Consider the following 16,625-nt stretch of genomic DNA (forward strand, 5'->3'; position numbering starts at 1 on the left):
CCTCACCAACATGTTCATTCTTTTGTTCACGCCACATTCATCGAACAGCAGATATCCACCCTGAAACCCCCTCAGCAGTTCAGCTCCTGCGGTTTCATTTTGTGCGTACACGGCTTCAGGTGACGTGCACGTGGAACCAGAATCGATCGCACCTCGCTGATTAAAGTCCGCGCTGCATTTCTTGCAACATACAGCGTCGTATGTTAAATACTATTCAGGTATTCAGGCGTAAAGAAACGCTCTGAGACTTCCATTAACATGATTTCTATGGATGGACTCTCTCTGCTCGGCTAAGACGGCTACAGCGCTGGTGATAATGACACTCTGGCTCACTCCTGGGGATAATCAGACACACACACACACACACACACACACACACACACACACACACTTGCACAACACAAACCATACTACCCTTTCACGCTGGGCTCATTTGCATTCTCATCAGTATGCATGAAATTTCTCGCTGAACTTTAATACCCTAACTGCTGCATAATACACTTTAATGAGCATAAAAGTGAGCATGACAATTAAAACTCGCATTAATCACTAAACGCTGAGGGGTGGGGATGTGGGGGAGGGAGGGAGGGTGTGGGAGGATACTGAGGACTGGGGGATAAAGAGCACTCCAGAGAGAGGATGAGGGAGGGAGGGAGAAAAGAAATTGAAGTGAAAAATGAAGGAAGGATAAGAGCATGAAAAAGGAGGAGGGGAGAATGAGAGAGAGAAGGAGGGGAAGGAGGCGAGAGCTCTTATATCGGAGTGTTGACGAGCCGGCAGCGGATGAACGATGTGTTTTTATCCATGAACAAACGAAGGCCTCCTCTTCCTCACATGGTTTCCTCACTTCCCTCCCTTTGTTCCTCGTCCTCCTCAGCGACTGACGGCTTAGTATCCTCTGTCCAAAGAGGATTATGTTCCCTGATAATGAAAACAGACCAGGTTTTTCTGCACCTTTACCTCCCCCTCGCTGCTCCGGTTCCTTCTCTGACGATATTTTGGGGGGGTCGGGTGGGTTTTTGAGTATTCAGACACAGTTTGGATGTTTCACACATCTGAACATGAAAAGGCTCAGCTGTGAATCATATTCTGCTCGCTGGAGTCGATACGAGAAGTTTGTATGCTGAAGAAGAACTGTTGATTTCTCTTGTTTTCGTCATTTTAAGAGTATTTTTTCCAGGTGATCTTAGCAGCGGTAGTTTCTCTTCTTCATGTTGTTTTTGCCTCTATAAACATCTGTAACCTTTTTCTATGATTTTGGTGAAACTGTTGTTGCTGATCCCAACTCTCGGTTGTATAAAGAGTTTCCTGATTAACAGATATTATTATTCGTTGCTCAGGTAAGTTACGTAAAAAGCTAACTGCTGCTAAGTGAAGTTGCTGTTAGCTAGTGAGCACAGCCGTTCAGTTCCATATGTATTATTGGGCCTTTTCATGGCTTTATTGAAAGGACAGCTTATAAAGAAGAGAGGACATTGGTTTGCGATGCTGCTGCAGCGAGGACGAGGCGTCTGCACATTGAAAACACGCTCCATCAGCTCCACTACAGTTTCTTTTTAGAAAACTCTTAAACAGCATCCAGCTGTCAGGTCAGTGAGACACTTTATCAACCATCCTAGAGTCAAAACAGGCGTAACTGTAAATGTTTTTCTGTTATTAAGGTAGAAGTTAATATAAAATGTCAGACACATCTTCGGTCGGTCACCAGAGTCACATTTTAGCAGTTTTACTATCTTTATTTCCACAGAACGAGTCTTATCACGTTTTATTATCTGGCTTTCATGTCGAGAGGTCGACGGGATGGACTGGAGTGTTTCAACATTTGCTGACGAGACACCATATAGCATCCGAAAACAGATCATTTCCACGGCAGGTCGGGCACGTATGTACCTTTTCTAACCTTTTTTATGCTTAAACCCAACAGGAGCATGAGCTAACTGTCTAAACTAGCTCCTTCTCTATAAACATGTTTTGTTGGACATGTGAAGCACACGAGGTAGAGTTATATCTGCTTGTAGGGTGAAGATTTAGTGGCTGTCTTGTTGAGAGAATCTGTGAATTAGCTTTAAAATACAACCTGAAATGATCTGTAAGACTTCCCTGCTTCGATTGTATCATACATATAAAAGTAATGTGGACATTAATATCATATATCGTTAGAAGTTTCATTAAATTTAAGGACGCGGTGGGGGTGAGCAGGAGAAGACAGATTATATGGAGAGCTGAAGAAAACGTAAAACGCTGCTTACACATTGATGCATTAGTATTTAATCGTTATATATAATGATATATCACTCTCAGGGTGCATTTAAGTACTTCAGGTACGTTTTACAGGTGATACTTCTGTACTTTTACTTTAATAAAGGATCTAAATTCTTCTGCAGAGAAACCCACAGACAGATATTCACTCGCAGCCGCACGCTGACCTGAAATACTGTATAATTTATTGAGTCCTTAAAGATGTTAATTACTGCAATTAAATATCAAGATGTCTTTATGCACACACACACACACACACACACACACACACACACTGAGCCCACCATCTAATCACCATTTTCGCTGCAGAGTTGACACATTTCTTACAGTGTTTGACCTCCTTTGTCCTCACTTCAGTTGAACCAAGAAGTGTGTGTGTGTGTGTGTGCATGTGTGTGTGTGTGTGTGTGTGTGTGCATGTGTGTGTCAGGAGGAGGCGTAATAATAAAAACTCCATCTGCATTTCCATAAATCAGAGAGGCAGGTTTGTTGTCACCCAGTTGAGGGACCTGAGAGCAAGGCCCCGGGGCCTGTAGGGATTATAAACCAGTCTGAGTGTGTGTGTGTGTGTGTGTGTGTGTGTGTGTGTGTGTGTGTGTGTGTGAGAGAGAGAGAGAGAGAGAGACCGTCCCCACAACTCATCGTCAGCGCTGCATACACTTAATGTTTAAAACATATTGTATTTTCTCATATTTTGCCCTCAGTCTGTGTCTCTGTTCCAGTTCCGATCCTGCAGATTTCCGCCGCCCAACGTCTCCAGATTATATCCCAGAGATTTAATATACGTGTATATGACTCTGAAGTATTTCCATCATCAGATATAAGAAAGAAATAAAGAAGAAGAAAAAGAAGGAATAAACATAAAAACACAGCTGAACACAAACATGTTTAAATATCTCTATAAATCAACAATGAACAGCAACATACAAGCAAACTGTTTACATCGTAAACAAATACAAATAATGAGTATGATTTATTAAGTGTCAAAGCCGTTTCTTAAGATTTAAAGGAGCAGTTCCCCCAACAAAAGTAAAATCCAGTCATCATCTCCTCCCTCCATGTTGATGTAAAGTCAGGTGAAGTCTCGTCGTTTCTGGAGCTTCACAGTAAAACAGCATCGCAGCATTCTGCTAAACACCTGAAGTATCTGAAGACTTGATTTAAAATGTAATGAACAGCTGGAAGAAAAATATAAAATGGCTCCATGCAGCTCGTCTGGCGTCCAGAAGCCCTGAGATCCCAAATTGATCTGACAGACGTTATCGACCCCCTTAAAATAATCTGAAAACTTTAGTGCAGCTGCGAAGCTAAAAGCGTTAGCATGCACCCCGTCTGGAATAGATGCATGAGCTTGATCGCACATCGAGGATGTAAATTAAAAAAAATTATAAATGTATCCTGTAGAAGGTTTTTGTCACCTTAATTTAAGGTACACCACTGCCAGCAGAAGTTCCAGACTGAGCTCAATGTCAGAGGTTCCAAAACAAACATAAAATTAAATGTGGACCTTAAGATGGCGCTACAGTGCAAACTGCAAATATGAAAAGGATTCACATGGACATATAATTACCAGCTAACATCTTAAACACTTAATGAATGAATCCCGTCGTTACATTAATAAACATCAACACTCAATCGATAACTTTCAGTACAAGATTAAAGAAATCTGAGCGTCACAGTCGATCAACACAAGCTCTTTATGCCAGCCTTAATAATTCATGCTGTAATGCTAATATGAGACTATAAATATAGTAATAATATCAGCTATGTACCAGACATGATTTTTAAAATGAGTCGTCCAGATGAATAATTTACTGCATGAAGCTTTTTAATAAATGTTTTAATAATCTGTCTGCTTTCAACACAGTGAGTGTTTTTTCATCCACACACAGGACGGCTTGAATCTCATTTAAATCATATTTGTGCACATTTAAAAAAAAAAGAGTAATGTTCAGCTCATCATCTAGTTTTCAACATTTTAAAGCTCGACCGAGTCGTCACGCCGCCTCACTGGAGAGGTGAATAATCTACGTTTGATGGAGACATTTAACTGGTCGCCTACAGAGTCCAGAACAGAAACAAATCTGTTTTGGGGGGGAAAATCGACCGTGAACCATAAGTCATGCATGTTTTTCGATAACTGTAACCGTAACAAGTCCAGATGTTTTTTTCTGAACACTAGACGATATCTGAGACTATCATTTTCAATTTTTTGACTGTTAAATATGAAAGATGTCGCTTGTGGTGACACAACCGAGAAAAGCAAACTGTAGCTCCATGCAGCTCATCCGATGGAGTTTCAAGTCTCCAGAAGCCCCGAGATCTATTTGATTAGACTTTGATTAGTGTGCCAATAAGCTTGATGTTTCTTTGGTTGTTTTTCAGTTTTAAATCAAGTCTCCATCTACATCAGGCGTTTAGCAGAATGCTGCTACGCTGTTTTACTGTGAAGCTTCAGAAAAATTTTGTGGACTACGACACTTCACCTGATTTCTGGAGGAGATGATGACTGGATTTTCATTTTTGGGTGAACTGATCCTTTAAGCTTAAGCGACCACAGACTTTAGAGGTGAACGAATTAGAGCACAAAAATGCTGATTCACCTTCAGGTTTTCAGATTAATTCCTGCAGCACTCTGCAGTCAAATCTGATCGGTTAGTTTCCAGTTCAGTGCTGCAACAGATGATTATTATCACTAACTAATTTATCTGCTGTTATATTTGTTGATTGATCGATTGACTGATTGGTCATAAAGTGAAGGTGAAACCCAGAAAGCAAAAAAAGAAAACCTTACATTTGAAAAGCTAGACTATCAAATGTTTGGCTAATTGATGAATCAATAAATTGCAAGAACTATGATGTATTTCTTAAATATTTATGTCAAAGATTCATCTTTAGATCCTCTCTGTCTTATTTCTGTATTCTTTATTTAAGTATAAGGTTAAAAACAAGGACAGACGATGAGATCAAACGAGGGAGATAAAAAAAAAAAACTGACCCAGAACCTGCAGGCATGTCACGCAGCAATTTAAATTAATTTGAGACTCAAATACGTCTCCAAGCCCATCATTCAGCTCTCATCGCCATCGATGTTCTTTTCAATTACATGACAGATTTTCAGACTGTTATTAAAGCAGCGCCTCCTGAAAGTTAATAAGAAAGTTTCGGGAAGAGAGAAGTTTTTTCTTTTTCTGAATCATCTCGTCTCGGTGTGAAGAAATCCCCCCGAAGATGTCGTCACCCGGCTCCTCAGAGTACCGCCGGAGACAGCGTGGGCGTTTTTAAGAGTGTGTGCGTCCCACCTGATCTGATCCAGTGGGTTTGCTGTGGTGAAATTGATCCCTGTGGTAGCTACACTGACAGGCCCGAGGAGCCAGTGTTCAAACGAATTAGGAAGAAGAGAAGAAGACAGCGAGCGCTTTCTGTTTGTTCTGCCTCTAAATAATACAGCACGATGACAGCCAGCAAACAAAAGCAGTTGTGTAGCGCAGAGCGATAGCGGGGATAGGATGTAACACAGAGGAACGCTTAAATTACAGATGAGAATGGAAACGTCTTTTCTTTAATGTTTCGTTGTCTGTTAAACATTGATGGGAGACAAACCGGCGGGGAACGGAAGCAGTGAAGATGATTACTGTCATTTTACAGTGAAGGATACTAATACTGTAATTACTTTACAGCAGTATAGATGAAAATCACAGTAATATATTGTGTTTCTAAAGTAAGTTTACTGTGAAAATACAGTATTTTATTGTACATTTACATTATCATTCTGTTATTAGCATATTCAGTTACTGTAAATACACTTTTACAATAAAATGACAGTAATATTACAGCGATGTACCATGTTTTCACTTAAACTCAACATATTGCTTGTAAGCATGTGAGCCTGTCAGCCAATTAGCATGTAGGCCTGTTTGTCTGTTGTTAGCCTGTGAGCTCGTTAGCCTGTTGTTAGCACGTGTACCTTATTGGACCACTTTGTCTTTTGCTAGCTATTAGCCCATTATGATGTGGACCCTGTTGAACTATTTCTAGGCCTGATTGTCTGTTGTTATCCGGTTGTTAGAATGCTAATCCGTAAGAATGTTAGCCTATTGGCATATGTGCCTTGTAGACGTCTTCTAGATCAGTGACATGTGAGCCTGTTGTTAGCCTGTTATCATATTAGCCTGTTGTTAGCTTGTGTACCTTGTTAACCCACTTGTATGTCTGTAAACCTGTTAGCCTGTTGTTAGCTTGTGTACCTTGTTAACCCACTTGTATGTCTGTAAACCTGTTAGCCTGTATAGGTTATTGGACCACTTCTAATCCTGTTGTTAGCCTATTAGCATGTAAGTCTGTTAGCATTCTGTTAGCGTTTTAGCATGTGTACCATGCTGTAAAACTATAATATTCTATCGCTAACTTACTGTATGGTGCTGTATCCTTATTACAGTATTTTCTTCTTTTTTTATGGTCGCTTCAGAATGACCATCTAAATCAAAACAACTACCCATCATGCATTGCAAAAGCGTAACCATAGTAGTTTATTGTGAGAATGTGTCCGGTGTTTGCTAACAGTGCAGTAACAAACTGGAGCTCTGGACTCGACTCCCAGCTGGAGAGAATCTTTTAAATGTAATTTTTCTTTTTTATTTGTCAGCATAAAATATCTTCAAACTTTTATTTCTTACGCTTAATTGCAATGCTTCAGGGTGAAAAAAAAACAACAAAACAAATGATAGCCAAGTGATTGTATCCAAATTCCCTGAATGTGATTAAACATAAATGTGTAAAGTGTCGGTGGGGTGATTTAGCTCTAAATAATTGACAGTGCTGGATTAGACTGCTGTAGGAATTATTCCGCCTTAAAATGCTCATTTCACTCTGCATGTGTTTTTTAACATTCATGCATCTGAAAAATAATTGAAGGGCCTGCGCGCTGCTGAATATTTCATCCCCTCTATGCCTCTTTTTTTCCCAAATTTTCACAGGCTGAACGATGGCTTTTGCACCCAAAAAAAGAAGGGTATGAATTTTTCAGGCATTTTAAATAATTAAGCCCAGAGTGTTTGGGGCAGCGAAGCCCTGATAAACTAATCTGAGACGGAGGGAGGAGAGAAAAAGGTCTGAGAGGGACATTAGGAATTTATTATTTTATCAGCAGCTATTTATTATTAACATAGAGAGATCCCATTAGCATTCATAGACAAAGGGACTCCTGGGAGGATGCCCTGTGGAGCTCAAGGTGATACATTAAAACGGAGAAGTTAAAGGAGGGGAAAGTATCCGCTTCGGCCCTCATCTGCATATCAGCCGACGTCTTTCAGTCGGTGAAGTCAGCGGGATTTCTTCATTTTCTCGAGGTGGATTCTGGCAGATTCAGGACATGAAAATGAATCGTTCTGACTTCACAAACTCTCGTACTAAATACTTCATGGTAGGATCATGGAAGAAATGCAGCATCAGGGCTGAAGATGTCTTCTTTTTTTGGGAGCTTTAACATACAGCAGAGTATTTCTGCCACACCAGAAGAAAAAGAAACTTGTCAGTGTTACGTCATCATGTTAGTTATCTTCTGTTTGTATAAAATGAGTCGTCACTAGTCAGTGTGTTGAATTATTACGTAATGAGTCGTTAATGTTGAATCTCTCAGTCTGTTCTGCAGTAACTCATCATTTATAGCATACAGTCCTGAAATCACACTTAATAAGGAATTATTAATTAACGATTCATTAACTATCAAGTCGTTCCTGATTTGTTCCTCAGTAACTACTCACATTTTAATGTATCTTACTTAAAAGTGCTGCCAACCAATAAGGGATTCGCTATTTTCCATTCAGAATTGTCAGTGATGGAGGTGGTGGTGGTTGGCAGGTGGGTGGGGGGGAGAACCTGGATTCCTTGAAACCTTGGAGGTTTGTCAAAATGTACAAAGGCTGAGGATAGTCGAGCGTGACCGGACAGAGAGAAAGATCCAATATCTGTCTGCTTGATGTAAGAGAGCACCTACACTGATGGGTGGAGGAGTCGCTCCCTCCTCTCTCAAATCAAGAGAGGAGGAGAACAGCTGAGAAAGACATCCGACCCCCACCACCACCACCACCACCTCCACCAACCCCCGATCTGAGCCGACAACAGCCTGCACACACACACACAGCACATGGCCTTCATGAAAATATCCTAAATTCAATCAGGATCTGCAAATTTCATGAGCTGGCCGTCCTCCTCCTGAATATCTTATCGGGGTGTCAAATCAATCTGGGCTGTAACGTCTGACACTCTGAGCCTTTATTCAAGACCGAGACCAACTTCTCTCCAACGAATCTGTCCTTATCTCACAGCCGCTCTGACCTCCCTGTGTCCAGCCCCCAAAATCTCATTATACTTGAAATTTGAGGGGAAAATGTAACACCACAGGATTGCCTATTATCATCTGGTACCTGGAGGGAAATTGAAAAAAAAAAAGAAGAGAGAGTCTGCAGCCGTGCCAGCAGCTCTGTGAAGCTTTACTTACAGTATACTGCATTCACAAGCTGCTCAGATCTTCCCCCCATTTCCTGAGTTGGGAAGTCGTTCTTCCAACCACAGTGTTTTCAGGAGCAACGTGGACCCTACAAGGAAGACATGTTGTATTATAAAGTGGTTCCACCCAATCGGCAGAATAAATGTTGACAATATAAGCGTGAAACCAGTGAATGTTTTTAATAAGATGTCGGGAGATTTTCCAGCCATGTTCGTGGCAATAAAACAGGATGTTTTAGGTGAGATTTCAGGTCACATTCCATTTGTGTCATTAGCATCAAAAGTGTGTGTTTTCAATGAGATAATATTCACAATTTTCAGCCAGGAAACTGGATGTTTTTAACAAGGAGTTGGGGAATTTTCCAGCTGTTTGTGTCAACAAAACCAGATATTTTTATTGAGATGTTCACACAGTTTGAAGTCAAAAGCTAGATATTTTTAGTGGAACATAGGGACATTTTAGAGCGGTGTTAGCTGGCAACAAAAAGGGAAATTCATGAGAAGACATCAGAATGTTTTTCAGTCAGATTGCTGGATATTTTTATTGAGATGTCAGGACATTTTCTGGTTGTGTTTGTGGTCATGAAACCAGGTATTTTCAACGAGACAACCGGACATTTTTGATGAGGTATCGGCACAATTTGCAGCCATAAACTGGACATTTTTAAGAAGGCATGTGGAGAAGTTGCAGGTTTCTTAGAGGCAACTAAACTGGATATTTTTGATTAGACATCAGAGCAATTTGTAGCCGTGTTTGCATTGAAATAACCAGGTATTTATGCCTAAGTATGATATTTCCAAACCCTAACAAAGAGTTTTTGTGCCTCAACCAAACTTATCTATTCTGTTGAGGTTGAACATTGAGCCAAAAAAAGCACTTCAATTTGAGCTGCAGATGTTTTTAAGTTTTAGTATCTGTCAGCCAACAGAGAAGAGGCCAGTGTGAGAAGGAAAAAGGAGATCAAATGAGGAAATCGTGGTTAGATTGAAGTTAGAAGAGAAACATCCGTGGACTCACTTCTCTCGACCTGCCGGAGCAGAGGATGCTGGGTAATGTCAGTGGATATTTGCCTGGAGTGGTGGAGCTCCTCTGTGACCAAATACTCATCTCTTCTCTCACCCAAAAGAACCCATTAATATTTCAAATTAATGCAAATAACCTTAAATGGTGAATAATTGCCCTCGTATCAAAATTCAATTACTGTTAAACAGAGACGAATGGCTGATTGAAAATTATGAATAATTTCTGTGACAGACGGAGAAGCACTGAGAGGTAAAAAAAAAATGTGAAGAACAAAAGAAGGATTTCACAAAGCTCATTGTTCAGGTGGATATTTCATTACATACCTGTAACTCTGACCGTCACGTACATCCACCCTTCACTGTGCAGTATGAGGTGGAGTTTATAAGACATCAGGTCGTGAAATGGTTCAAATTTAACATCTTCAAACACAAAATGTTTGAATGTGTGAGTGCAGGTTTGTACAGAAACACAGCAGAATCTGAAAACAACAGCTGTTTTGTTCTCAGCTCTTCTTTTATTCCACACAGACTGGAAACATGTTCGTGTTCTTGTTGGAACTCCACTGACTTTTCTGCTGTAACTTGTCGTTCTGAAGGAGTCTGAAGAGGCACTGTTTCCCCCGGTCACTATCCCCAGGTAACGATGGAACAACTGGGAGAAATGTTGAAACTCTTCTTCTTCTTCTTCTTCTTCTTCTTCTTCCTTTTTTCTTTTACGTCTTCGTCATTTTCTTCTTCTTCTTCTTCTTCATTTCCTTCTTGTTCTTCTTTCTTCTTGTTCTTCTTCTTCATTGTCGACTTCTTCATCGTCAACTTCTTCTTCTTCTTCTTCTTCTTCTTCTTCTATGTACTATGCTGACATTTGTCCAAAATCATGTCATATCATGTTCATATCACAGGTTTATCAGCTGACCTCTACATCAGGAGTTGGAGTGAAGTGGAATGTCTGTGTTTCAACATTTGTTAGTGTGACACCACTCTGTGTTTTTAAGGAGGACTCAAACCAAGATATTTTCTGATCCTCATCAGGTGGTTTTTGTGCCTAAACGTATCCAGAGCATCAGCTCAGCGAGAGAAATAGAAGAGAGAGAAAGAGAAAGCTGAGCATCAAGTTCTCATCTGTGGTTTTGCAGAAATGTACTCAGCTCACTTTTATCCTGGCGATAAGGGTTTTAGAAACCAAGGTAAGCACCAGGTAGAGCTCTGGTGTTGTGTCAAATACTGCTCTCCTGTTGATATGTGTTTCATCTGACCAGCAGGACTTCAGATGGCAATTGTTTTTAAAATTCTTGTGAATTCATCTGAAAAATGAGAAAACAAATGTAAACATGAGACTTGAAATGAGTCAGACTGAAACTTCAGCTTCCCCTGAATTAAATGATGTTTGACACTTGATGCTTACTGATTGAATAAGGAGGGGAAACACTGAATAAATACAGGAGAGTCAGGCGCCCCAAAGACTTGTTCCAGGTCTTTGAGGGTCGAAATATGGACAGATGACGTCTTTGAAGTGTTTGTACCAGAGTATTTCACAGGATATGTTTGTATTTACAGACACAGGTCAAATCTCCAGGTTGTCCAAACAGGAAGAAAAGACCAGAATGCACTGAATGACTCAATGACACTGCTCAACACTGCCACCATGTGGCCAAAGTCTGCAACAGCATATGAGGTTGTCACAACCTGCATCACATTTCACTCCTACTGTAAGCATTCAATATACGAGTGAAGAGAACATTGAATTAACAGTCCACGCTTAAAATTACACAAATACAGTAAACAGTACCAATAAAAAAATACTTATTTGAATCCTGTGGAGAAGGTCACCAGGCTCCCTTTAAAAATCACTCATGATGTAGGACCACAAAGTACCACATATGGTGCCCCGTGTGAGGCAATGCCATTGTAATTATAGGTATTAAAGTTCTGACTTCTCCAAAGCAACATAGCACTCATTTGAAAACAGTGATTGTCCCTAACAGTGTGGACTTGTGGTCACTCTATGTAATACTCAACAGAAAACAACAAAGAACACGTGAACATTTTTGAGAGTGATCCCAAAACTGAGTGAGAATTTATTTCTTAGTAGATTTACCACCAGGTTGCACTTCAACACATTCAATGAACCAAACAGGAGAAGGAAGAAGAAAAATCTGTATGATCTGCCCCTTGCTTGATAACACAAGACACTGTAGATACTGATGGACATCACTTAATTGTTTACTTCTGTTTTCACAAATTAACTCAGATACAATTAAAAACAGTCAACTTAACATAAATGTTCATCAAATTGAATATTTGAGTAACATGTTATATCACAGTTTATCTACCTTAATGAATGACATCATAGAGACTCTCAAAATTAAATTTGGTTTAATATAAACCTCTGTAGATGTTCAGCTGATTTCTGTCTTTACACAAAACTGATAACGTCTTCAAATCAACTAAATTTTAAATTTCATCATGGTTGACCTGATAAACTGTCTGTTGCTGTGTTTTCTTTCATGATTCATAATTTCTCTTTTCTCTGACACATACAAAGGTTAAGCATGAGTCACAGACGAGTTGCCCCAAACCTTAAAATATTGAAGAATCTGTGAACAGAACAAAATATGAAGAGAATCAAAATCTGAACCGTCCTTTGTTCAAAACAGCAAAACATGGACACACTTTCCAGTTTATTCACACGTCCCGTCAGTAAAGTCTGTTAAACGACTCTTGTTCAGTGATTTCATGAGCAGATTCACTTCATCCACACAATCAGTTTGTTGGAGCAGAATCTCAGCTATGTACAAGCAAATAATGAAGCATCTCCTTATTGATTATGATCATGTTAACTGCAGTCATCAGGAGCAGCGAGAGCCTCCGTGGCTGAACAGACACAGGAAGGAGCGCCGCCTGAAGAAAGTCCAACATTTACAGAACAAGAAGACGTCAAAGTACCGCCCACAATGTTTGATTGACAGGTGATCTGTGTGCAGTGAAGAAATGCCACAACAATCAGCTCTCAGCAACAATGATGGAAACACAACAAGTCTGAAGAAATGAAACATGCAATTTAACCCACTGACCCTGAAATGACTTCAGTCTATTTGAGTTTACAAAACTCAGCAGAGACTCCATAAGACGAGTGAAACCAAAGTCCAGCATAGAGAGGCTGAGTGAATGTGGTCTGGACTCTGTGGATGAGAGTCATGGTGTCAGAGACGCTGTAGAAGGACAGAATACCTGCTTTGTGATCCAGGTACACTCCAACTCTGGAGGACTGAGGACCTGAGATGAGAGTCTGGACATTGTTGTACCAAAAGTTATAGCCATCTGTGGAACAAAATAACCTCCAGGATTTGTCATTGAATCCTAACCCACATTCATCTGAGCTCCCTGCTCTGCTGATATTCTTGTATGCGACTGCTACACCAACTCCTCCTCTTCCTCTCCACTCCACCTCCCAGTAACAACGTCCAGTCAGACTCTCTCTACTCAGGACCTGACGCCACCCAGTGAATCTGTCTGGGTGATCAGAATAAGACTGTTGTTGTTTCATGTTTGTTGCCGTTCTGTTACCCTCAGATAATAACAGATATGTGTTTGCTGTGTTTGGATCCAGTGTGATTTCACATGAATATCTTAAGAAGTCAGCTCTGGTCTCGGGCTCTGGTTGTGACAGTAAAACATCCACTTCAGTCACTGTCAGTGAGATGTTTGTCCATGTCTCTCTCAGGACGTCCTGTAGTTTGTCTCTGACCTCTGACACAGCTGCTGTCACATCCTCAAAGTACTTGAGAGGACGGATCTTGATGCTGGATGAGTGTGTAGACTCACTGAGTGCTGACAGTGAGGGGTAGTTGTGTAGAAACTGGTTGTGATCCTCTGTGTGTGAGAGCTTCTTCAGCTCAGCGTCTTTTCTCTTCAGCTCAGTGATCTCCTGCTCCAGCTTCTCCTGAAGCTCTTTGACTCGACTCACTTCAGTTTCCTGCTGGGATCTGACCTGCTGCTTCACATCAGAGCGTCTTTCCTCCATGAGACGGATCAGCTGGGTGAAGATCTTCTCACTGTGCTCCACTGCTTTATCAGCAGAGCCATTGATGGCCTCCACCTCCTGTTGAAGCAGCTTCACATCTTCCTCTCTGTCCTGGATTCTCTGCTGGATGTTGTGTCGACTCCCCTCCAGCTCTCTCTGCCTCTCAGTCCTCTCTGCTGCAGTTGACACTGTGTTGTGGCCTTTATGTTCCTCCACAGAGCAGAGATAACAGATACACTGCTGATCAGTACGGCAGAACATCTTCATCACCTCATCATGACGAGAGCAGATGTTCTCCTGGAGCTTCTTGGACGGCTCCACCAGCTTGTGTTTCTTAAATGTAGGTGATTCATAATGAGGCTGCAGGTGTTTCTCACAGTAAGAGGCCACACACTGCAGACAGGACTTAACTGCTCTCAGTTTCCTCCCAGTGCAGAAATCACAGGCCACATCTTCAGGTCCAGCATAGCAGTGATCAGCAGGAGCAGCTTGGAGTCCAGTCTTCTTCAGCTCCTCCACTAAAGCTGCTAACATGGTGTTTTTCAGCAGCTCAGGCCTCGGTATGAAGCTCTTCCTGCACTGAGGGCAGCTGTAGATCCTCTTCTCATCTTCCGTGTCCCAGTGGTCTTTAATACAGTTCTTGCAGTAGCTGTGTCCACAGGGAGTAGTCACCGGATCCTTCAGTAGATCCAAACAGATCGGACAAGAGAAAGTCTCTCCGTCCAGCTGAACTCCTTTCTGCGCCATTTCACCTCTCAGTGACAACGACTGTCTGAGCTTCACTTCCTGATAACTGACACTACTCTGAGCGCTGACCCGAACAGGTCGTGTTTGTTTAGGGAATGAAACCTGTCAGCTCAGTTACGCCCATCCACAATCTGTAGATCTAAAGGGAGGGAACAAGGAAATATACTAACAGAGTGGAGCTGCTGTGTGAGAGGAGGAAGAAGAGGGAGGGCTGATGGAACTGTGACTCAGTCCAGGACAAGGAGCAGCTCTGTGAATCTGAACTTTGTTTCCTCTTTAACAACGAAGCCTCATGTGGCAAAATGGCCATTTACTCCCTTTGTCAAATGCCCTCTCATAAGGTTACTGGTGTTGCAGAATAAATCCCCTCTCTTCTTCCTGCATTAAGTGCCATCGGGCTGTAGGCAGGAATTCAATCACCTTGATTGCGGGGCGGTGCTGCGCCGACCTATATGTAGGTGCGCGCCTTCCTCATCAGATGTGTCTGCTTCCCTGTCATATGGAGCCTGGTTTCTGCTTTGGTGGCGTGGTCTGGCATAGCGTGGTTGTTTCAGAGGCTGTGTGTTTCGGATTGTGTTTCCTCACTAAAATCACAAGGTAAACCTCTCTGCCATTCTTGCTATGTCGGCATATTTACGGTGTTGGTTGGTTTTCTTGCTTTGCAGTGGAGCTGGCCTGTATGCCGGCTGGAGAGAGTGTGTTGGGAATGTGTGGCCCAGAGCTGTGCATAACGGCCTGGGCGTAACAGCCCATGTGCGCTCGGCGTTGCTTTGCTGAGGTAGGCCTGCTCATTGTCTGTCTGTCGTATTTATGCTGTCTGTTATTCACAAATTAAATAACTTGGTGGCTCTGATTGTGGCAATAGCTGCTGCGCTTCATCCCCTGTGTCTCTCTCTGTGACGGGGCCACTGCATTGGAAACCTTCCGGTATGTATTTGAATTTACCTTCCTCCGTCAGACCGGACTTTCTTTTGGCACTACATTTTCTCAACCGTAGAACCTCCGTATCCCTACGCAGAAAATGTAGTGCCAAAAGAAAGGCCGGTCTGACAGCGATGTAAAGCGGTGTGAACAACGTACACTTGAACTGTTATAGATTTTTTTAGGTGAGCCTTGTTTTAGGTGGTTAATATCACTTTTTCTCTGGACCCCATTCACTGCAGTACAAAGCTGAGCCTCTGGGCTGGAGCGGCTCTCTGCTCCTCCAAACTGAGACTGTGCTGATTGGTGATTATGGTAGGGAACAGATCGACTATAGATATGTACTTCATATGACCCCACTTCAAAAAACCCGAACTATCCCTTCAAGTGCCACCGGGCTGTAGGCAGGAATTCAATCAACTTGATTGCGGGGCGGTGCTGCGCAGACCTATATGTAGGTGCACACCTTCCTCATCAGATGTGTGTCTGCTTCCCTGTCATATGGAGCCTGGTTTCCGTGTTGGCGGCGTGGTCTGATCTGGTCTGGCGTGGCATGGTTGTTTCAGAAGCTGTGTATGTCGGATCGTGTTTCCTCACTGAGATCATAAGAGCTGGCCTGTTCACCGGCTGGTACAATGGGAACGTGTGGCCCAGAGCCTGTGCGCTCGGCGTTGCTTTGCTGAGTGATAGCTGCTGCGCTTCATCCCCGGTGCCTCTTACTCTTATTGACGGGGCTGTGGCGCTTGAAACGTTCCGGCCAAGCTGTACACCACGCCAGGTGGTTTATCTCCAACCCTGAGCCGTCTGCTCGCTTGGGATCTCCGCTGTTCTGTCTGTGCTGTGACTGCTCCGCTCTGGCTGTTCGCTCTATGCTGAGCATAATTAAAGGAGCATTTAGATTTTTATTTAAATAGGACAGGACCGTTGGGTCGTTTTGTACAGTCACATTTCATTGATTATTTTTCATTATTTCTTTGTTGTAACCTCCTGTGTTTAATTGTGTCTATATTTTCCTTATCTTAGTGTTAATCTAGCCCATTGGTCGTGGTGTCTGTGTGGAGCACAGTTGTACCCAGTGGTGGCAGCCCGGCTCTATTTTAGTGTGGTGGACTTGATTTTACTAACGTTTGCTGTCTTTTTTGTCAGT

General features: G+C 42.0%; 1 protein-coding gene across 2 annotated transcripts; it reads right to left on the reverse strand.

The window, feature by feature from the left end:
* Positions 1-7,229: 7,229 nt before the first annotated feature.
* On the reverse strand, positions 7,230-14,684 carry LOC115592214 (tripartite motif-containing protein 16-like). 2 transcript variants are annotated; one of them, XM_030434773.1, is made up of 2 exons: positions 12,938-14,684; positions 7,230-7,247 (listed from the first exon to the last, which is right to left on the reverse strand). In XM_030434773.1, the coding sequence occupies exons 1-2, from the start codon at positions 14,555-14,557 to the stop codon at positions 7,230-7,232; spliced, it is 1,638 nt and encodes a 545-aa protein (XP_030290633.1). In that variant the 5' UTR covers positions 14,558-14,684. The 2 variants fall into 2 exon arrangements, with proteins under 2 accessions (XP_030290633.1, XP_030290632.1); XM_030434772.1 differs by lacking the exon at positions 7,230-7,247 and having other exon boundaries at positions 12,878-14,684.
* Positions 14,685-16,625: the final 1,941 nt, after the last annotated feature.

This window comes from Sparus aurata, chromosome 12 (assembly GCF_900880675.1).
Source record: "Sparus aurata chromosome 12, fSpaAur1.1, whole genome shotgun sequence".
In the NCBI taxonomy this organism is placed as follows: domain Eukaryota; kingdom Metazoa; phylum Chordata; class Actinopteri; order Spariformes; family Sparidae; genus Sparus; species Sparus aurata.